General features: G+C 43.7%; 1 protein-coding gene across 1 annotated transcript in view; it reads right to left on the bottom strand.

Moving 5' to 3' along the window:
• CHP1 (calcineurin like EF-hand protein 1) overlaps nucleotides 1–21,665 on the bottom strand; it is a 50,559-nt gene that overhangs the window by 24,410 nt on the left and 4,484 nt on the right. Inside the window, 2 exon segments of the mRNA NM_001134065.1 lie at nucleotides 461–541; nucleotides 13,700–13,772. Of these exon segments, the coding sequence (NP_001127537.1) occupies nucleotides 461–541; nucleotides 13,700–13,772 (154 nt within the window).

Below are 21,665 nucleotides of genomic sequence, written 5' to 3'. Positions count from 1 at the left end.
GGTTACTAGAAAATGTAAAATTACGTATGTGGCTTGCATAATATTTTTATTGGCTAGTACTGAGAGAGAGAGCACACAAATGAGGCAAAATGTTAACAATATAACAGTAGACGCATCAGGGCAATAAATATACAAGTATTCTCTGAATTACTTTTAACTTTTGCAAGTTTTTTTGTAAATTTAAAATTATTTCCAAATAAACAATTTTTAAAAGTCTAGTTTTACATCAATGATAAGCATAAGAATTTTGAAGATAGGCTCATATATCTATTTGAAGTTTAAAACACACAGGAGGGTAGAAAAGAAGAGATATTCTAGAAATGACAAAATTAGAATTGCTCAATATAATCAGGGGGTATCACAGTCTGAGATGGCACAACCAATATCATTATTCCAGATTAGCAAATAATTTAGGTTGTGATAGCCTCAGGAAGGAAGTCCAACAACTGTACTGACTCACCCCTCTGGAAAGAAGGCATTGATGATCCGGTCCCCCAGTGGGTTGATGGCAAGTTCTGGAATCCTCTGGAAATCTTCCCGGCTGCCAAGAGAATCACCTTGAGTTAGATAGAGATCATTGCCCTTAGCATGAACTCCTTAAGTCAGGAGGTAACAGGGTGTAACCTAGCAAGAATATTACCTCCTGGAATTTACTTCCGTGGCAAATTATACCAAATAACTGCAAAGAATAGCACTTTAATAGCTGCCAAGTGTTTCTTGCACCAACTCAGTAGTGGAAGGAGCCAGATTTGACTATGCCACATTCCAGTGAATTTAGCACACAGGTTACGTCAATAAGCCAAATGATGCACAAATACTAAGCTGTCCCTTAGTAAATGATTCCTTGAACATTAGCATTGCATACCTAGTTATTAAGTTTGGAAAGTGAACAGCAAATGGAAAGTATCAAATACTGCAGAACTTGAATACGGGGACAAACACTTAGAGGGGTCTCCATATCCTTGTTAAGATTTTTAGGCACTCACAAAATCCAAGGAATTCTTATGTGCTATTTACATGCAAGGAAAGAATGTGACAACCAATTGATTTCCTTGTTCTGACTCTGGCTTTTTCTCCATTTCCATGTTCTGTGGACTAGGGCTACAGAAGTATTTAACCCTCAAACATGACATGAGCAGTCATCCTCACATGACTTAGGCGAGGTTATACCAAAGTGAATATTGTCAGTTACCATTCATTGCATATATATCATGTGCTGCTCTGTTTACGTACATTATTCTCATTTCTTCACGCCAGTGTTTTATGTATACCCTTTTAGAGCTGAGGAAATTGAGAGTCAGGAAGATAAAGTAACTTGCCCAAAGCCACACTACTCCTAAGTAGCAGAACTGTGATTTAAATCTAAGTCTGTAAGTCGAAGTATGTGTTCTTTTTCTAAAAACCATATTTCTTTCCTATATTGAACTTCTTTTTAAGACAGAGTCTTGCTCAGTCGCCCAGGCTGGAATGCAATGGCACAGTCTTGGCTCACTGCACCTCCACTTCCCAGGTTCAAGCGATTCTCCTGCCTCAGCCTCCCAAGTAGCTGGGATTACAGGCACCCGCCACCACGCCTGGCTAGTTTTTTGTACATTTAGTAGAGACGGAGTTGCACCATGTTGGCCAGGCTGGTCTTGAACTCCTGACCTCAGGTGATCTGCTGGCCTCGGCCTCCCAAAGTGCTGGGTGGGATTACAGGCGTGAGCCACGGTGCCCAGCCCTAATATTGAACCTTTTGAATGAAGGTTACTCTCCCCCAAATTTTTCATTTTTTTGAGATGGAGTTTCGCTCCCAGGCTGGAGTGCAGTGGCTTGATCTCTGGGTTCACTGCAACCTTCTCCTCCTGGGTTCAAGCGATTCTACTGCTTCAGTCTCCCAAGTAGCTAGCATTACAAGTGGGCGCTACCATGCCTGGCCAATTTTTGTATTTTTAGTAGAGGTGGGGTTTCACAATGTTGGCCAGGCTGGTCTTGAACTCCTGAACTCAGGTAATCCACCCACCTCAGCCTCCCAAAGTCCTGGGATTACAGGCGTGAGCCACCGCACCCAGCCCCCAAATTTTTCAATAAGTATTTTTTAAAAACTGTCTTTGGTTGGTTCCTGGGCCAAGAATACAAAGCTGTCTACAACTTACCTGTGCTGTAGTCTTCAAAAATATCAATGTCATGGAGGACAAAGAAAAGCAGAGGATTGTTCCAGATCAAGGGGGGGCTAAAGAGACATACAACAAAACCCAACACATGATCCCGGACTAGGAAAAAAACTGCTATAAAGGACATTATTGGATAATATGTGAAAATGAAGCATGGACCATATAAAATATGGAATAATGGTACTGTTTCAAAATGTAACTTTCTTGATTTTGATCTGAGAATGCCCTTTTTATAGGAAATAAACAGTGAAGTATGTGACAAAATGTTAACAACTGGTGAATCTGGGTATCAGAATAAAAGTTATCTTGTATTGTTCTTGTAACTTTTCTTCAAGTTTAAAATTATTTCCAGATAAAAAGTTAAAAAAAAACATTATAAACTAGAATAGATTTTACTCCTGCCTTCAAGAAGTTTACTTACAGACAGATAAAATGTATACCTCCACCCTCTTTGTAATAAATGCTAGCAAAGATGGAAGATAATAAAATACTCCTACTGTACCCAGGAGACTTCACGCTATTTTCCTCTTGTGGTTTAACGTTTACATGGTGCTTAATTAACTCAGCAAGCTCTTCTCCACCACATTTGGTGACACAGGTAGAAACTGACCTAGTGGACTGAACACAAAGCTCTGGAACAATCATCCTGGATTCTAGTCCTTCTTGACCATTTAGTGTAATAATTTTATATCAACGAATGAACCAGAAGAAGTCATTCATAAGATAACTGGATTGCTTAAGATGATGAAAGAGAAAATTACCGAGGTCCTGATTATTTAATTCAACAAACATGTACTAAGCTTTTATTACATAATTTGTTCTGTAATACAAAGTCTACACTATCATCAAAATGTAGCTCCTCTTGTCTGACAGAGGTCAAGAAACAATAACTACTCACTTTTAAATTAAGACTAAGGCTGATTTGAATTGCATGGCTACATACCTCAGTTTAATGTCTAACAAGCTTAAGAAACTTTAGCTGAGAAGAGGCAGTTTAAATACCAAGTCTAGTATCAAGTGGTGATGCACAACCTAGCCTGAACTTCAGTCTCAATAAGGACGTGTACACTTGGCCTTCCGATGTCAGTAAGGACCTGTCCTTTGATACCATCTAACTCTACTCTTAGAATTTAGATTGTATATATAATGTAGTTCCAGTCACCCAGATCAAGGAGAATATTGCTAAAAGTATTAAAGTTAAAAAGAAAGAGGGCTGGGCATGGCAGCTCAGCCTATAATCCCAGCACTTTTGGAGGCCAAGGCAGAAGAACTGCTTGAGGCTAGGAATTCGAGACCAGCCTGGGCAACAGAGCAAGACCACATCTCTAAAAAGTTAAAAAAAAAAAAAAAAAAAAAAATTAGCTGGGCATGGTGGCACGTGCCTGTAGTCCCAGCTACTTGGGAAGCTGAAGCGGGAGGATTGTTTGAGCCTAGAAGGTCAAGGCTGCAAGGAGCCATGGTAACATCACTGCCCTCTAGCCTGGGTGACAGAGTGAGACCCTGTTTCAAAACAAAACAGAAAGAGTATAAAAAATAATTTGTCAGCTGGGTGCAGTGGCTCACGCCTATTATCCCAGCACTTTGGGAGGCCAAGGTGGGAGGATCACGAGGTCAAGAGATGAAGACCAACCTGGCTAACACGGTGAAACCCTGTCTCTACTAAAAAAACAAAAAATTAGCTGGGCGTGGTGGCGGGCACCTGTAGTCCCAGCTACTCGGGAGACTGAGGCAGGAGAATGGCATGAACCTGGGAGGCGGAGCTTGCAGTGAGCCGAGATCGCGCCACTGTACTCCAGCCTGGATGACAGAGCAAGACTCCGTCTCAAAATAAATAAATAAATAAATAAATAAATAAATAAATAAATAATTTGTCAACTGTTAAATAAACGATATACAAAGAAGTTATTATTACTGGTTGCTTTATAGTAGAATGGAGATCTGGGCAATTTCTCTAAAACTTAGATTCTCAAATTACCCATCAACATAAACCTAATAGAAAAAAATAAATACTCCAAAGTGGCCTGAACACCACAAGCATAAGATCCATCTGAAGGCCGGGTGCAGTGGCTCACGCCTGTAATCCCAGCACTTTGGGAGGCTGAGGCAGGTGGATCATGAGGTCAAGAGATCAAGACCATCCTGGCCAACATGGTGAAACCCCGTCTCTACTAAAAATACAAAAATTAGCTGGGCATGGTGGCGTGCGCCTGTAGTCCCAGCTACTCTGGAGGCTGAGAAAGGAGAATCACTTGAACCTGGGAGGTGGAGGTTGCAGTGAGCCAAGATTGTAACACTGCACTCCAGCCTGGTGACAGAGCGAGACTCCATCTCAAAAAAAAAAAAAAAAATCCATCTGAAATATAGATTTGTGTGGATTCACTGAAAAACATACCAACATTATGTTCTGCTTCATGGTATACCTAGGAAAACCTTCCTTGAAGATTTTTTGAGAAAAAGACAGTATCACCGGTAGTAGTCAATTCTGAGAACAGAGCCATGTACAATGGCATTCTTTGTGGCCAAGAAATTTCCAATGGGGAGTGGTTTTCCAGACATTCAAGGGCACAGGGATGCTTAGAAAAAACAGAGTTTTTAGACTGTTAGTAACCAGACATGCCATCCCTCTATACTGCTCACCCTCACTGCGCAAGTCCCTTCTCTTACAGAGAGATTCAGCCCACAGGTAACTTCTATCTCAAGCACCCACAGGTTGTTGCTTTAGTTGACTTGTACATAATGAGGAGATTAAAATCTGTTAATAGGACATACTCACTGGAACACACATTCAATTAGAAAACACAGCTTTCCAGGCCAGGTGTGGTGGCTCACGCCTGTAATTCCAGCACTTTGGGAGGCCAAGGCGGGTGGGTCATGAGGTCAGGAGTTCGACACCAGCCTGGCCAAGATGGTAAAACCCCGTCTCTACTAAAAATATAAAAATCAGACAGGCGTGGTGGTGGGTGCCTGTAATCCCAGCTACTTGTGAGGCTGAGGCAGAGAATTGCTTGAACCCGGGAGGCAGAGGTTGCAGTGAGCCAAGATTGCACTACTCCAGCCTGGGCAACAGAGGGAGACTCTGTCTCAAAAAAAAAAAAAAAAGAAAAGAAAAGAAAATACAGCTTTCCATATTTAAGTAGTATGAGAAGTTAAGCATATGGTACAACATATTTATTAACACTGAAATGACAAAAATTTCCATTAGCTAAAGCACTTAATCAGTATTTTTAAATTAAATGGATAAGATGGCCAGCAGTGGTGGTTCACACCTGTAATCCCAGCACTTTGGGAGGCCAAGGTGGGTGGGTCGCCTGAGGTCAGGAGTTTCAGACCAGCCTGACCAATATGGAGAAACCCTGTCTCTATTAAAAACACAAAATAAGCCGGGCGTAGTGGCATGTGCCTGTAATCCCAACCCAGGAGTCCGAGACCAGCCTGGGCAACATAGGGAAACCCTGTCTTTAATTAAAAAAAAAAAAAAAAAAGGCAGCTGGCAGCGATCCCCAGCCTTTTTGGGACCAGGGACCAGTTTTATGGAAAATAATTTTTCTCCTGGGGGTAGACGGGATAGTTTCAGGATGAAACTGTTCAACCTCAGATCAGCAGGCATTAGATTCTCATAAGGAGCACTCAATCTAGATCCCTCACCTGGGCAGTTCACATTAGGGTTTCTGTTCCTATGAGAATCTAGTGCCGCCACTGATCTGCTGGGAGGCGGTGCTCAGGTGATAACGCTCACTTGCTTTCTGTTCACCTCCTGCTGTGCAGCCCGGTTCCTAACTGACCACAGACTGGTACTGATCTGCAACCCAGAGGCTGGGGACCCCAGGGGTCCTAAAGTGGTCTTTTGCAGGTCAGGTTAAGGTAAGAGCCTGGTCAGTATCTGAACACAAAGATGGTTTCTCTTCTTTAAATATTCTTTGTTCTGATGTAATCTATGGAGTTACAAGGCAGGATAATGATTACCCTTTGGGGAGGGGAGCAGGTAAAGAAAAAAGGAGCATAAGGGAAGCTTCCAGGTATTGGTAATAATCAGTTTCTTCATCTAGAGGCTGGATAGTCTTCCCTTGGTGAAAATTTATCATGCCCAATGCTTTTGATTTGTGCACTTTTCTGTATGTCATACTTCAATAAAGTTTGCTTTAAAAACATCCTCTGGGCCAGGCGCAGTGGCTCACACCTGTAATCCTAGCACTTTGGGAGGCTGAGGTGGGTGGATCACAAGGTCAAGAGATCGAGACCATCCTGGCCAACATGGTGAAACCCGTCTCTACTAAAAATAAAAAAATTCACTGGGCATGGTGGTGCACGCCTATAGTTCCAGCTACTCTGGAGGCTGAGGCAGGAGAATCACTTGAACTCGGAAGCGGTGAACTCGGTTGCAGTGAGCTGAGACTGCGCCACTGCATTCCAGCCTGGTGACAGAGCAAGACTCCGTCTCAAAAAAAAAAAAAAGAAAGAAAGAAAGTCTTAAATATCTCCTCTTGATATTCTGAAATTTCATCTATATATATATCTTATTGTGAAGTATTCTTTATTATTCATTGCTCAGCATTAGGTGAACCTTCTTAGACTAAAAATGGGTCCTTTAGCTGGGAAGTTTGCTTCTGTTCCTTTTTTTTTTTTTGTAAGAAACCTCACCTGGATTTTGTTCCTATTTTAAAAATTATTTCTTCTCCTCCTCTTTATTATTTATTTATTTATTTATTATTTATTTATTTTTGAGATGGAGTTTCGCTCTTACTGCCCAGGCTGGAGTGCAATGGCACGATCTTGGCTCACTGCAACCTCCACCTCCCGAGTTCAAGCGATTCTCCTGCCTCGGCCTCCCAAAGTGCTGGGATTACAGGCATAAGCCACTGCGCCCAGCCTAAGCTGCCTTTTTAGAAAAAACAATTTCTATGGCAATGGTAGAAATATCTCACCCAAAATAATGGCATCTGAAGAAAGTAAGGTTTATAAGGTTACAGTATATATTTATATTCCGTGAAATATCAATCTGAAGAGATGGTCCATGTAAAAAGGTAGACAGGGAAATTGCAAATCAATTTGGCAAACACTTCTCCCTTGAATGTTCCCAGTTCAGCCAAGTATATTAAAGATGTGGTGAAATCTAGTAATCAGGAAGCCTATTTAACCTTGTTGACCAAGCTTTTCACAAATTTTAGGCAATAAGTTTTTGCTTTTTTTTTTTTTTTAACACAACACCTATTGATAGACCAAGGAATGATTGCTCTATAAAGCATACTTTGGAGTGAGTCTCTGAAAACACTCTGAAGAAGCTCCATTCTAACCAAAGCCTTCCACAGATTCTGCCTTATGTTCCACTGGAGCTGATCACTACAAAGGAATGCAGAATGCCCCAGACTGTACACTGTAGCCTCTCACTCTGCAGAATTTGGCTTCAGGCCCCAGACATGGAGCACCTTGGAAGAGGAAAGTTAAAAAAAAAAAAAACTGTTGAAGGGAAAATCTTTCTCCTAATAACAACTGCCTTCTTAAGAAGGTGAAGGCGAGGCCGGGCGCAGTGGCTCACACCTATAATCTCAGCACTTTGGGAGGCCAAGGCAGGTGCATCACGAGGTCAGGAGATCGAGACCATCCTGGCTAATACAGTGAAACCCCATCTCTACTAAAAATACAAAAAATTAGCTGGGCGTGGTGGCAGGCACCTGTAATCCCAGGTACTTGGTTGGCTGAGGCATGAGAATGGCGTGAACCTGGGAGGCAGAGGTTGCAGTGAGCCAAGATCGCACCACTGCACTCCAGCCTGGAGGATGACAGAGCGAGACTCCATCTCAGAAAAAAAAAAAAAAAAAAAAAAAAAAAAGAAGGTGAAGGCCGGGCATGGTGGCACACACCTGTAGTCCCAGCACTTTGGGAGACTGAGGCAGGTAGATGGTTTGAGTTCAGGAGTTCAAGACCAGTCATGGGGAACACGGAGAGACCTCCTCTATACAAAAAATACAAAAGTTAGCCGGGCAGAGTGACACGTGCCTGTAGTCCCAGCTACTCAGGAGGCTGAGGTGAGAGGCTACATACAGTGAAACGTGATGGTGCCACTGCAATCCAGCCTGAGCAATAGAGTGAGACCCTGTCTCAAAAACAAAAACCAAAAAAAGAAGGTGGAGGCTGTTCCAGGTAACAAAAGATTGGAAGCCACTTGTATTCAGATGAGCACTCTGATGGGTCCTGAAAAGATCAAGACAGGCCTTAAGCTGAGTTTGGCAACAAAGGCTGGAGAGAACTGGATCACTCTCTACTAGAGAAGAGTTCTGAGTTAGGCCAACTCATTTCTAAGGCTAGAGGGGGTAGAAGAGAGGGTTGAGAGAAGGGGAAGACAATTTAATCGGATGGCCACAGGCTAAGAAGATAATTGTCAGGAGGCACAGCCAGAGTGAAATCTCAGTAGTGGGTGGGTCTGACAAAACGATTTACATAAAATGTATTACTCGTTTACTATGTGGCACATTATATGGTACAGTTGGCTAATTTCTTCTAGGTATTCAAGGTAGCTTGGTGCTTCTCTCATTTATTTTTATTTTTTGTAGAGACGGGGTTTCCCTATGTTGCTCAGGCTGGTCTTGGGACTCCTGGCCTCAAGGAATCCTCTCACCTCAGCCTCCCAAAGTGCTGGGATTACAGGCATGAGTCTCCTCGCTCAACCTTTCTTATATTTCAATCCACACCATGATAGAGATCAAAGAACAGGTTTAAGACCTAGAGCTTTCAGGCCAGGTACAGTGGCTTATGCCTGTAATCCCAGTACTTTGGGAGGCCACGGCGGGAGGACTGATGGAGCCCAGGAGTTTGAGACCAGCCTGGGCAACAAGGAGAGACCGTGTCTCCACAAAAAATGAAAATAAAATAAAAATAATGGGAGAAGCACCAAGCTACCTTGAACACTTAGAAGAAACTATTCCATTGTACCACATAATGTGCACTTTTTTGCTTTTTTGCTAAAAGTAAAAAGAAAAAAAATTAGCCAGGCATAGTGGTGCATGCCTGTAGTCCTAGCTACTTGGGCGGCTGAGGTGGGAGAACTGTCTGAGCCCAGGAGGTTGAGGTTGCAGTGAGCTGTGATGGTGCCATTACACTCCGGCCTAGGAGACAGAGTGAGACCCTGTCTCTTACAAAAAATATATATATATATATTGCCAGCATGGAGAACAGTGTCTGGCACATCATAGATACTCAGTAAATACCTACCAAATGAGTGAGCTAGTCCGCTGGTTTTCCACAGGCTGTGAAATGGTATCTTATGGATTGAGCAAATCTTACTTAGATACTTATTTATTTATTTTATTTTATTTTTTTATTTTTTAATTTGAGGCAGTCTCGCTCTGTCGCCCAGGCTGGAGGGCAGTGGCGCGATCTCGGCTCACTACAAGCTCCGCCTCCCGGGTTCACGCCATTCTCCTGCCTCAGCCTCCCGAGTAGCTGGGACTACAGGCGACCGCTAGCACACCCAGCTAATTTTTTGCATTTTTAGTAGAGACGGGGTTTCACCGTGTTAGCCAGGTTGGTCTTCTCCTGACCTCATGATCCGCCCGCCTCGCCCTCCCAAAGTGCTGGGATTACAGGCGTGAGCCACCGCGCCCGGCCCTATTTATTTATTTATTTATTTTAAGATGGAGTCTTGCTTTGCTGCCCAGGCTGGAGTGCAGTGGAACGATCTCGGCTCACTGCAACCTCCACCTCCCCGGTTCAAGCGATTCTCCTGCCTCAGCCTCCCAAGTAGCTGGGATTACAGGTGTGCCACCATACCTGGTTAATTTTTGTATTTTTAGTAGAGACGGGGTTTCACCATGTTGGCCAGCTTGGTCTGGAACTCCTGACCTCAGGTGATCCACCCATCTCGGCCTCCCAAAGTGCTGGGATTACAGGAGTGAGCCACCACAACCAGCTAGAATTTTTTTTTTTTTAAAAGACAGGATCTCACTGTGTTGCCCAGGGTGCAGGGCAGTGCTGCAATCTTGGTTCACTACATCCGCCTCCCGGGTTCAAGCAATTTTCCTGCCTCAACCTCCCAAGTACCTGGAATTACAGGCATGTGCCACCACACCCAACTTATTTTTGTATTTTTCGTAAAGATGGTGTTTCACCATGTCGGCCAGGCTGGTCTCAAACTCCTGGCCTCAAGTGATCCACCTGCCTCAGCCTCCCAAAGTGCTGGATTACAGCCAGGTATAAGCCACCGCACTTGGCCCTTACTTAGATTTTAAGGAGCAGGCTACACTGACGCCTGGAAAGTTTTCAACATTTTTTTTTTTTTTTTTTTTTTGAGACGGAGTCTCACTCTGTAGCCCATGGTCTCAATCTCCTGACCTCATGATCTGCCTGCCTTGGCCTCTCAAAGTGCTGGGATTACAGGCGTGAGCCACCGCACCCGGACTTTTAAAAAATTTTTTGAGATGGAGTCTAGCTCTGTCTCCCAGGCTGGAATGCAGTAGCGTGATCTCGCCTCCCAGGTTCAAGTGATTCTCCTACCTCAGCCTCTCGAGTAGCTGGGACTACAGGCGCCTGCCACCACGCCCAGCTAATTTTTTGCATTTTTAATAGAGACAGGGTTTCACTGTGTTAGCCAGGCGGACGCATCACGAGGTCAGGAGATCGAGACCATGGGCTACAGAGAGAGACTCTGTCTCAAAAAAAAAAAAAAAAAAGCTCATTTTGGCCGGGCACGGTGGCTCGCACCTTTATTCCCAGCACTTTGGGAGGCCAAGGCGGGTGGATCATGAGGTCAGGAGTTCGAGATCAGCCTGGCCAAGATGGTGAAACCCCGTTTCTACTAAAAATACAAAAATTAGCAGGGCGTGGTGTCACACGCCTGTAATCCTAGCTACTCAGGAGGCTGAGGCAGGAGAATCACTTGAACCCAGGAGGTGGAGGTTGCAGTAAGCCGAGATCACGCCATTGCACTCCAGCCTGGGCAACAAGAGTGAAACTCCATCTTAAAAAAAAAGGAAATAGCTCATTTAAAAAAAAACTTTTGAATTATTTTCCAGCATACAGCAAACATGATAAAAACACACACATTTAGAAACCACCCACTTTCTACAAAGAAGAAAAGAATTCAGAACTAATATAAATTTTAAGTCTTTACTGGGTGGTTAAGTCTGAATTTATGAGGAAAGTATAAACTCAAAGGAATTTTTAAGTATTGGAGCTAAAATTACAAATAGGGATTTCTAGTCTATTTTTCACATGTAAATTCACATAGTTTTAATAGTGTCTACAACGAATGGTGCTGGGACAACTGGATATCCACATGCAAAAAAAATGAAGTTGGACTCTTCTCTGACACCATATACAAAACCAACTCAAAATAAATCAAAAGACCTTAATATAAAAACTAAAACTATAAAGCCCTTATAAGAAGATATAGGACAAGTCTTTGGGACACTGGATTTGGCAATGGTTTCTTATATATGATACCAAAAGCACAAGCACTGAAAGAAATATTAAAGAAACTGGACGTCATCAAAATTAAAAACTTTTGTGCTTTAAAGAACACTACAAAGAGAGTAAAAGGACAATCTATATGACCCACAATTCCACTCCTAGGTATATGTCCAAGAGAAATTAAAACATATGTGCACCCAAAAATGTTCAAAGCAACACTATTTGCAATATTCAAAAGGTGTAAACTCAAATGTCTACTAACTGCTGAATGGATACACAAATGTGGCATATCCATATGACGGACTATTTATTCAGCCATAAAAAGGAATGAAGTACTGGTATATGCTACATTGTGGATGAACCTTAAAAACATCATGTTAAGTAGAAGAAGTCAGTTTGTTTGTTTGTTTGAGACAAAGTCTCTCTCTGTCACCCAGGCTGGAATACAGAAGCACAATCTGGGCTCACTGCAACCTCTGCCTCCCAAGTTCAAGCAATTCTCCTGCCTCAGCCTCCTGAGTAGCTTGGATTACAGGCGCCCACCACCACGCCAGGCTAATTTTTGTATTTTTAATAGAGACGGGGTTTCCCCATGTTGGCCAGCCTGGTCTTGAACTCCTGACCTCAGGTGATCCGCCCTGGCCTCCCAAATTTGGCCTCCCAAATTTGGCCTCCCAAAGTGCTAGAATTACAGGCATGAGCCACCGTGTCCAGCCAGAAGAAGTCAGTTATGAGAAGGCCATATAATTTCATTTATATGAATTGTCCAGAGAGAAAAAGAAGGTAGATTTATGGTTGCCAGGGGATGAGAGAAGGGGGAAACAGATATGCTTAATAGGTATGCTTAACTCCATGCTTAATGAGTATGGGGTTTCCATTTGGGGTGATGATTATGTCCAAAGGCTTAGCAACTGTATTCCTTCCCCCTTTATGCTACATCCAACACCTGTGCTAGAAACTTTCTAAAGAAGTCCTAAGCTGCTTCATGCCAGCCAAAAGGAAGAGCGACAGCTTCATTACATGCCAATCAAAGATGAAGAAACACAGTATAAGAAAGGTTGCTACTGAGAGTTAGTGTGGAAGATAATGGTAAAGAATTTTTCATTTGACTATGGTAGGACAATGACAAACATAAAACAATATAGCATCACATCACTCTGATATCATATACTTACCTAGACCAGAATTTCTCAATTTTGGCACTACTGACATCTAGACCAGAATAATTCTTTGTCATGGGGGCTGTCCTGTGCACTGTGGGATGTTTAGCAGCATCTCTGGCCACAACCCACTAGGCACTAGTAGCATTCTCCAGTCATGGCAATTAAAAATGTTTCCAGACATTTTACCCCAGGTGGCAAAATGGCCCTCAGATGAGAACCACTGCTCTAGACTAAAATACTGAACATTTTGTCTAACATTAATATACATAAAGTGATGTACCTCAGGGTTATGGGTTGGTAAATGAGAGAAGACAAAACAACCTAGACCACTTGGGATTGCTATGGGTCAACTTGCAATGTTTGGGAAAGGATTATGGGAAAATGTAAGCAGAGAGCTGAAATGTTGAAAATACATTCCTAGGATCAGAACAATGGCCACCTAAATTAAGGGGAGTTGGAATAAAGCAATACACAACTGGTAATGCATTTAACTGTCATAGTTCTACTGATTTTTTTTTTTTTTTATATGGAGTCTTGCTCTGTTGCCCAGGCTGGAGTGCAGCGGCATGATCTTCGCTCACTGCAACCTCTGCCTCCTGGGTTCAAGCGATTCTCCTACCTCAGCCTCCTGAGTAGCTGGGATTACAGGCGCCCGCCACCACACCAAGCTAATTTTTGTATTTTTAGTAGAGACGGGGTTTCACCATGTTGGTCAGGCTGGTCTCGACCTCCTGGCCTCATGATCCGCCCGCCTTGACCTCCCAAAGTGCTGGGATTAAGGCGTGAGCCACCGCACCCAGCCTGTTCTGCTGATTTAATTCTCTTGTGGATCAATGATGCTCAAAGACCAGTAGAGAAATGGTCCTTGCTATCTGCATGCTGGATGCCTATCATGTCTACCCTAGGGATAAAGGCAGCTATTCAGACACTGCCAGAGGGTTTCTGGTTTCTGTGAGGAAAATAAAGAAAAACACTGCCTACCTGAGAGTCCCATTCTCTCCTTTGTCCAGGCTGGTGAACCGGCTGTAGAGGCGAGTGATTTGACTGTGGGAAACTAAAGAGCACAAAATTAGTCCCAGCTCGGGGCGGGGGGTGGGTAGCCCTCATTCACACTGAACCCACCCCTCGCTGTCAAATGCTTCAAAATTCAGTAGGACGGGGATGTCGAAACTCTTATCTCTAGAATGTTAAAGCAGAAAGTTTAAAAGCTAAAGAATGAAAGGAGTTAGAGAATAACCTAAATCAAGGGCAATCAAAATTCAATCCCAGGAATGAAGTCTAGGCTTAATTAAGACTGTGATGAATATTAGATGGTTAAGATTTAACAAAACAAAGGCAAATTTTGTCCTGTCCTGTCCTGTCCTATCCTATCCCATCCTATTTTGCTGACACAGTTTTGCTCTTGTCACCCAGGCTGGAGTGCAGTGGCGTGATCTCAGCTCACTGCCACCTCCGCCTCCCGGGTTCAAGCGATTCTCCTGCCTCAGCCTCCCAAGTAGCTGGGATTACAGGCTCCCGCCACCACACCCAGCTAATTTTTTGTATTTTTAGTAGAGACGGGGTTTCGCCATGTTGGCTAGGCTGGTCTTGAACTCCTGACCTCAGGTGATCCACTCGCCTCAGCCTCCCAAACTGCTGGGATTATAGGCGTGAGCCACCATGCCCAGCCCAAATTTAGTTTAAAAGGAAGCTGTGAAACTTTCAAGTTTCAATGCCCTGACTTAGAGGCTAAGAAAATGTATGCTTTTACCATATATTTTTTTACTTTTTTCTTTTTCTTTTTCTTTTTTTTTTCTGAGATGGGGTTTCACTCTCGTTGCCCAGGCTGGAGTGCAATGGCACGATCTTGGCTCACTCCAACCTCTGCCTCTTGGGTTCAAGCGATTCTCCTGCCTCACCCAGGCAGACGCCCACCACCATGCCCAGCTAATTTTGTATTTTTAGTAGAGACAGGATTTTGCCATGTTGACCAGGGTGGTCTTGAACTCCTGACCTCAGGTGATCCACCCACCTCAGCCTCCCAAAGTGCTGGGATTACAGGCATAAGCCACCATGCCCGGCCTATTTTACTTATTTTTTAAATTTTATTTTATTTTATTTTTTGGAGACAGAGTCTCACTTTGTCGCCCAGGCTGGAGCGCAGTGGTGCAATCTCAGCTCACTGTAACCTCCACCTCCTGGGTTCAAGTGATTCTCGTGCCTCAGTCTCCCAAGTAGCTGGGATTACAGACATGAGCCACAGTTCCCAGCTAAAAATGCATGTTTTAATTGAAAAAAAATCTATGATCAGTTTGCTGTTTCAGGCTGTACTGCTAGGTAGGTGATGTGTATGGCTAGGTAGGTGTTGTGTGTAGAATGTTTGATTGGGGTACATTAAACAGATTCTATTTTAAAACTCTGGTTTACTCCCACACTAAGCATTAGAGGCTTTATCTTTTCCCTTGGGATGGACCTTTGGGTAAAAGATCAGCCTCTTTTCTGTGATTGCATGAGCTTCACTGAGTTCCCAGGAAGGGAACTGGCTCCAAGGAAGCAAATTAGGCAAATTTGTAAAATGGTCATGCTATCATCAGATGACATCTACCAGAAAGCTATTTTGCTCCTCATTTTGGATTTAGTCCATAAACTCAAGATACAAGTCGACGATTAAAATGAGGCAATAATGGCAGGTACACAATAACACTAAAAACTCAAAAAGGCCTTTCTGGGAAATAGTTTAGTCTCCTGATAGATTGGAAGTGAGAGAGGGGAAACAAACAGAGTTATCGGAGGAGAAAAGACAACAGCCAAAAAGGGTGTGACAAGTGTGGACTTTGTCCGAGGCTGTACCTTCAGAGGTTTAAAGGGGTGGCCAAAGTCGTTCCGATAAGGTGTCCTCCTCCCTCAGCTCATGAAACAAAAATGTACTTGTAGTGTTGGGAACAATGGGACAAAGTAAACAGGGACAAGCAGGTAGTGAGTGGCCCAGAACTGGGATAAGAGGACACACTATGTGTGGCTGTGAATTCTTCAGCATCAGGTTTCACCCTCGAAGCTGGGCTCTGTTCTGTCCTAGTGCTCTAAGGTGATCACTGAGCAGAGAATGCAAAAGCATTTCCATCAGGGCAGAGCCAGCAGGAATCCAGCCACTAAGGAGACAGTTGTGGACTGTTTTGCCAGCTAGGCAGGTATAAATGGCTCACTGTAAAGTGTACACACTTGTGAGGGTTAGGCAGACAGATTCTGATTCCATTCCTAGCACCATGGCTTACCAGAGAGGGGTAAGTGAATGGGATTGTAGAGCGAACTCACCAGTCAATGAAAGGAAAATACTTGGCAAAGTGCCTGGCACATGGCAGGCACTCCAGGTTAGCTATTATCAGCATCATGCTTACATCCTGAGCCTGAAGGCACAAGTATTACTGCTGCACTAATTACTCTCCATTTCCCTCCCGACTTTGCCAGTTACAACCCTTTTCTTTACGAACTTGACCAGTCTATCCCAGTTCTGGCCTCAGGCCTCAAAGGCTACTCTTGTACTAAAGTTCCTTTTAGTTTAGCAAAAATTAGTCAGTTAAAGAATTACTAAGTTTCGGGCTGGATGCAGTGGCTCACGCCTGTAATCCCAGCACTTTGGGAGGCCAAGGCGGGTGGATCACGAGGAAAAGAGATCGAGACTATCCTGGCCAACATGGCGAAACCTCGTCTCTACTAAAAATACAAAAATTTGCTGGGTGTGGTAGTGTGTGCCTGTAGTCCCAGCTACTTGGGAAGCTGAGGCAGAAGAATCAGTTGAACCAGGGAGGTGAAGGTTGCAGTGAGCGGAGATCACGTCACTGCACTCCAGACTGGTGACAGAACAAGACTCCGTTTCAAAAAAAAAAAAAAGAATTACTAAGTTTCCCAAAAGATTTTTTGAAAAAAACAAAATTTGTTCACAATCCCAACACTGCCATTTTCATTTCTTCATATAGCTTATCTTTTTTTTTTTCTTTGAGATAGAGTTTCGCTCTTGTTGCCCAGGCTGGAGCACAATGGCACGATCTCGGCTCATCACAACCTCTGCCTCCCGGGTTCAAGCGATTCTCCAGCCTCAGCCTCCCAAGTAGCTGGAATTATAGGCATGCGCCACCACACCCAGCTAATTTTGTATTTTTAGTAGAGACAGGCTTTCTCCATGTTGGTCAGGCTGGTCTTGAACTCCCAACCTCAGGTGATCCACCCACCTCGGCCTCCCAAAGTGCTGGGATTACAGGCATGAGCCACTGCGCCCAGCTCTTCATATATCATCTAATATGAGTTACTTGTATATTTTACAAAGTTGTAATAGCTTGCTTTTCATTTAGTAATTCACACTTTTTCTATATTGCTTTGGAGTCCTTCTTAATCCAATTTATATAATTTTAAAATTGGTAGAAATGTTATCTAATCCGACCCCTTCAATGAACAAATGAGAGCCAGGCATGATGGCTGGCACCTATAATCCCAGCACTTTCAGAGGCAGAGGCAGGACAATGATTTGAGGCCAGGAGTTCAAGGCTGGGGAACAAAATAAAAAATAAGATTATTTTAAACCAAAAAAATCCACAAATGAGCCATTAAACATCTTTCTAATCTATATCATCCAAAATAACTGGGCACTGAGGCTGGGTGTGGTGGCTCATGCCTGTAATCCCAGCACTTTGGGAGGCCGAGGCGGGCGGATCACCAGGTCAGGAGATCGAGACCATCCTGGCTAACATGGTGAAACCCTGTCTCTACTAAAAATACAAAAAATTAGACGGGCGTGGTGGCGGGCACCTGTAGTCCCAGCTACTTGGGAGGCTGAGGCAGGAGAATGGCTTGAACCCGGGAGGCGGAGCTTGCAGTGAGCCAAGATCGCGCCACTGCACTCCAGCCTGGGTGACAGAGAGGAGACTCCGTCTCAGATAAATAAATAAATAAAAAACAAATAAAATAACTGGGCACTGAAACCTCCTATAGTATGTTAAGACCAGTTCATGGCTGCTTAAATTCAAAATGTGGCAAGGCCTGGTGGCTCAAGCCTGCAATCCCAGCACTTTGGGAGGCTGAGGGCGGGCAGATCACCTGAGGCCAAGAGTTCAAGACCAGCCTGGCCAACATGGTAAAACCCTGTCTCTACTAAAAATACAAAAATTAGCCAGGTGTGGTGGTGTAATCCCAGCTACTTGGGAGGCTGAGGCAGGAGAATCGCTTGATCCTGGGAGGTGGAGGTTGCAGTGAGCTGAAATCTCACCACTGCACTCCAGCCTGGGTGACAGAGTGAGATTCCGCCTCAAAACAAAACAAAACAAACGATAACAAAAAAAAGTACTAATATGTTAAAAATAAATAATGTAAATAAGTAGCCAAAACATTAAAAAAAAAACTGCTATCTTCCAGGACGAACTGGGTTATACGGGAGTCAGTGGAGAAACATACAACCAAATGTCAACTTTTAATATTAATCAATATGGTCATATCTAAACTTATCTCCAAAATTTTAGAACAAATTTTAGAACCGTAATGATATGGTTACAAGTAATTTTGTTAACAAAAAGAAGGAGAGAAGGCTTTAATTTAGGTACTAAATTCACTGTGACAAAGAATATAAAGCAATCTCAGAACAATCCCAATCTACCTATAAAGAAGCTACACCATCCATGCGTAGAAAGGTATTGGAACTGGTGTGAGTGAAGGCAGATCATGTTTCCAGTGAAGTATTTTCCCCAGAAGGCTCTAAGCTAGTCAGATAGGTGCCCAAAACCTGCACAATTCTTGGTAACCCAAAGGAAATATCAGGAGTTGACAGTCAGTCTCAGAGAAGGCCGTGCATATAAACGTGTCTTTTTTTTTTTTTGAGATGGAGTCTCACTTTGTCACCCAGGATGGAGTGCAGTGGCGCAATCTTGGCTCACTGCAAACTCTGCCTCCCAGGTTCAGGCCATTCTCCTGCCTCAGCCTCCTGAGTAGCTGCGACTACAGGTGCCTGCCACCATGCTCGGCTAATTTTTTTTTTTTTTTTGTATTTTTAGTAGAGACAGGGTTTCACCGTGTTAGCCAGGATGATCTCGATCTCCTGACCTCGTGATCCACCCGCCTCAGCTGCCCTATAGTGCTGGGATTACAGGTGTGAGCCACCATGCCCTGCTATAAACATGTCTTGAATGAAGCTGTATTTTTTCTCCACTGGTATGGGTATATAATCATTTTAAATTGTTAAAAGATTATTTAAAAGACCCTGTTTGGCTGAGGGCAGTGGCTCATGCCTGTAATCCTAGCACTTTGGGAGGCTAAAGTGGGAGGATCCCTTGACAAAAGGCCAGTTCAAAACTAGCCTGGGCAACAAAGCAAGACCTCATTTCTACAATCAATCAATCAATCATTAGCTGGGCATGGTGGCGCATTCCTGTACGCCCAGCTACTTAGGAGGCAGAGGCAGAAGGACTGTTTCAGCCCAGGAGTTCAAGGTTGCAGTGAACTATGATCACACCCCTCCACTCCAACCTGGGTGACAGAGTGAGACCCTGTCTCAAAAAAAAAACACACACCAAAAAAACAAAAAAAGACTCTCTTAACCTTGCTGAAATCTTTCTATCATCACTGCATTGTGCAAAGAGGAGGAAGGCATTTCAGAGAAGTGCGAAGCAGAAGTGGCAGAGGAAAGAATAAAAGCAAAAAGAGAGTAAGAAAAAGTTATTTTGGAGGGCCAGGCATGGTGGCTCACGCCTGTAATCCCAGCATTTTTGGGAGGTGGGTGGATTACGAGGTCAAGAGATCAAGACCATCCTGGCCAACATGGGGAAACCACATCTCTACCAAAAATACAAAAATTAGCCGGGCATGGTGGCATGCGCCTATAATCCCAGCTACTCGGGAGGCTGAGGCAGGAGAATCCCTTGAACCTAGGAGGCGGGATTGCGCCACTGCACTCCAGCCTGGCAACAGAACGAGACTCCATCTCAAAAAAAAAGAAAAGAAAAAGTTATTTTGTCCTTGCCTTTATTCCAAATCTTAATGCAGAAGAACAGACTGATAACCTACGTAAAGATTACAAGTACAGCTAAAGGTAGCTCTAGAAAAAGGAAAGCTGAAGCCTGCGCTTCCTGGAACACACTACACCTTAACATTCCCCCTGACATGAAGACTTCAAGCCCTGGACTAGTCTCTTAGGGATTAAGAGAGATTTTAAAACATTACAAACAAAATCTACCTTCTTATAATTGGAGAAATTTGAATAGGAAGTGAGTGATAGATAATATTAAGGTGGCTCACGCCTATAATCCTAGCCCTTTGGGAGGCTGAGGCAGGCAGATCATCTGAGGTTAGGAGTTTGAGACCAGCCTGGCCAACGTGGCGAAACCTTGTCTCTACTAAAAATAAAAACAATTAGCCGGGCTTGGTGGCACATGCCTGTAATCCCAGCTACTTGGGAGGCTGAGGCAGGGGAATCACTTGAGGCCAGGAGGCAGAGGTTGCAGTGAGCTGAGATCGCGCCACTGCACTCCAGCCTGGGCGACAAAAGTGAAACTCCATCTCAATTAAAAAAAAAAGAAAAAGAAAAAAAGCGGCCGGATGTGGTGGCTCACGCCTGTAATCCCAGCACTTTGGGAGGCTGAAGTGGGTGGATCACCTGAGGTCAGGAGTTCGAGACCAGCCTGGCCAACGTGGCGAAACCCTGTCTCTACTAAAAATAAAAAAAATTAGCCGGGCCTGGTGGCAGGCACCTGTAATCCCAGCTACTTGGGAAGCCGAGGCAAGAGAACTGCTTGAACCCGGGAGGCAGAGGTTGCAGTGAGCTGAGATCGAGTCACTGCACTCCAGCCTGGGCAATAAGAGCAAGACTCTGTCTCAAAAAAAAAAAAAAAAAAGATAATATTAAGAAGTATTATCAACTTTCTTAGGTGTGATAATAGTATTGTGGTTACATAAAAACCATCCCAATACTTAAGGGATACATGCAGAATTATGAAGGGGTGAAGAGTTCTAATACCTGCAACTTTCAAATGGTTTATCTAGAAATTTACAAAAATAAAGCTCATATCTTTGCAGCTGCTGCTGGGGTCAATTATCTTCTGAATGAATAAACTTCCAACTACCCTATGCTCTGGACCACCATCCCCTCCTTGCCCCCGCAAAAAAGTTCCTGGCCAGTGGCTCACCTCTGTAATCGCAGCACTTTGGGGGACCGGGATGAGCGGACCACCTGAACTCAGGAGTTCGAGACCAGCCTGGGCAACATAGTGAAATCCCATCTCTACAAAAAATTTAAAAATTAGCCAGGCATGGTGACATGTGCCTGTAGTCCCAGCTACTCAGGAGGCTGAGCTGGGAGGATTGCTTGAGCCCAGGAGCTTGAGGCTGCAGGGAGCCGTGATCATGACATTGCACTCCAGCCTGGATGACAGAGTAAGACCCTGTCTGAAAAAAATAAATAAATAAAAATTAAAAATCAGGTAGTTGCCGGGCACAGTGGCTCACATCTATAATCCCAGTACTTTGAAAGGCTGGGGTGGAAGGATCATTTGAGGCCAGGAGTTTGAGGCTGCAATGAGCTATGATTGCACCACTGCACTCCAGCCTGGGCAATAGAGTGAGAGCCTGTCTCAAAAAAAAAAAAGTTCTTAGGGTCTCTTTCCCATAATGCCCTCTCTAATTGACAAATAGTTTCTTCTTACCCCTTTATGGCAACAAATGAGAATAAAACTTTGCACTAGAACTCAAAAAGTACAGAGCTTTACAAATCACTTAACCCAAAACCAGTTAAAGGTGTTAGTTATCCATGCATTTCCATTTCAATAGGAGGCAGAAGACAGCCCAGTTTTCTGAAGTGACAGAACCTTCAGGCTGGTGAGGGCTGTGAAGGGTCCTACATTTGGGGGCACGAGAAACCTGAAGTTGAATTTCTACTTAATTCTAGCCATGAAATTGTTCTCTAGCAATGCCTTTGCCAGGCTTGTACTCTGTT

This window comes from Pongo abelii, chromosome 16 (genome assembly GCF_028885655.2).
Source record: "Pongo abelii isolate AG06213 chromosome 16, NHGRI_mPonAbe1-v2.0_pri, whole genome shotgun sequence".
In the NCBI taxonomy this organism is placed as follows: Eukaryota; Metazoa; Chordata; class Mammalia; order Primates; family Hominidae; genus Pongo; species Pongo abelii.
The sequence above is the reverse complement of the archived record's forward strand: the minus strand, read 5'-3'. Positions and strand labels throughout refer to the sequence as shown.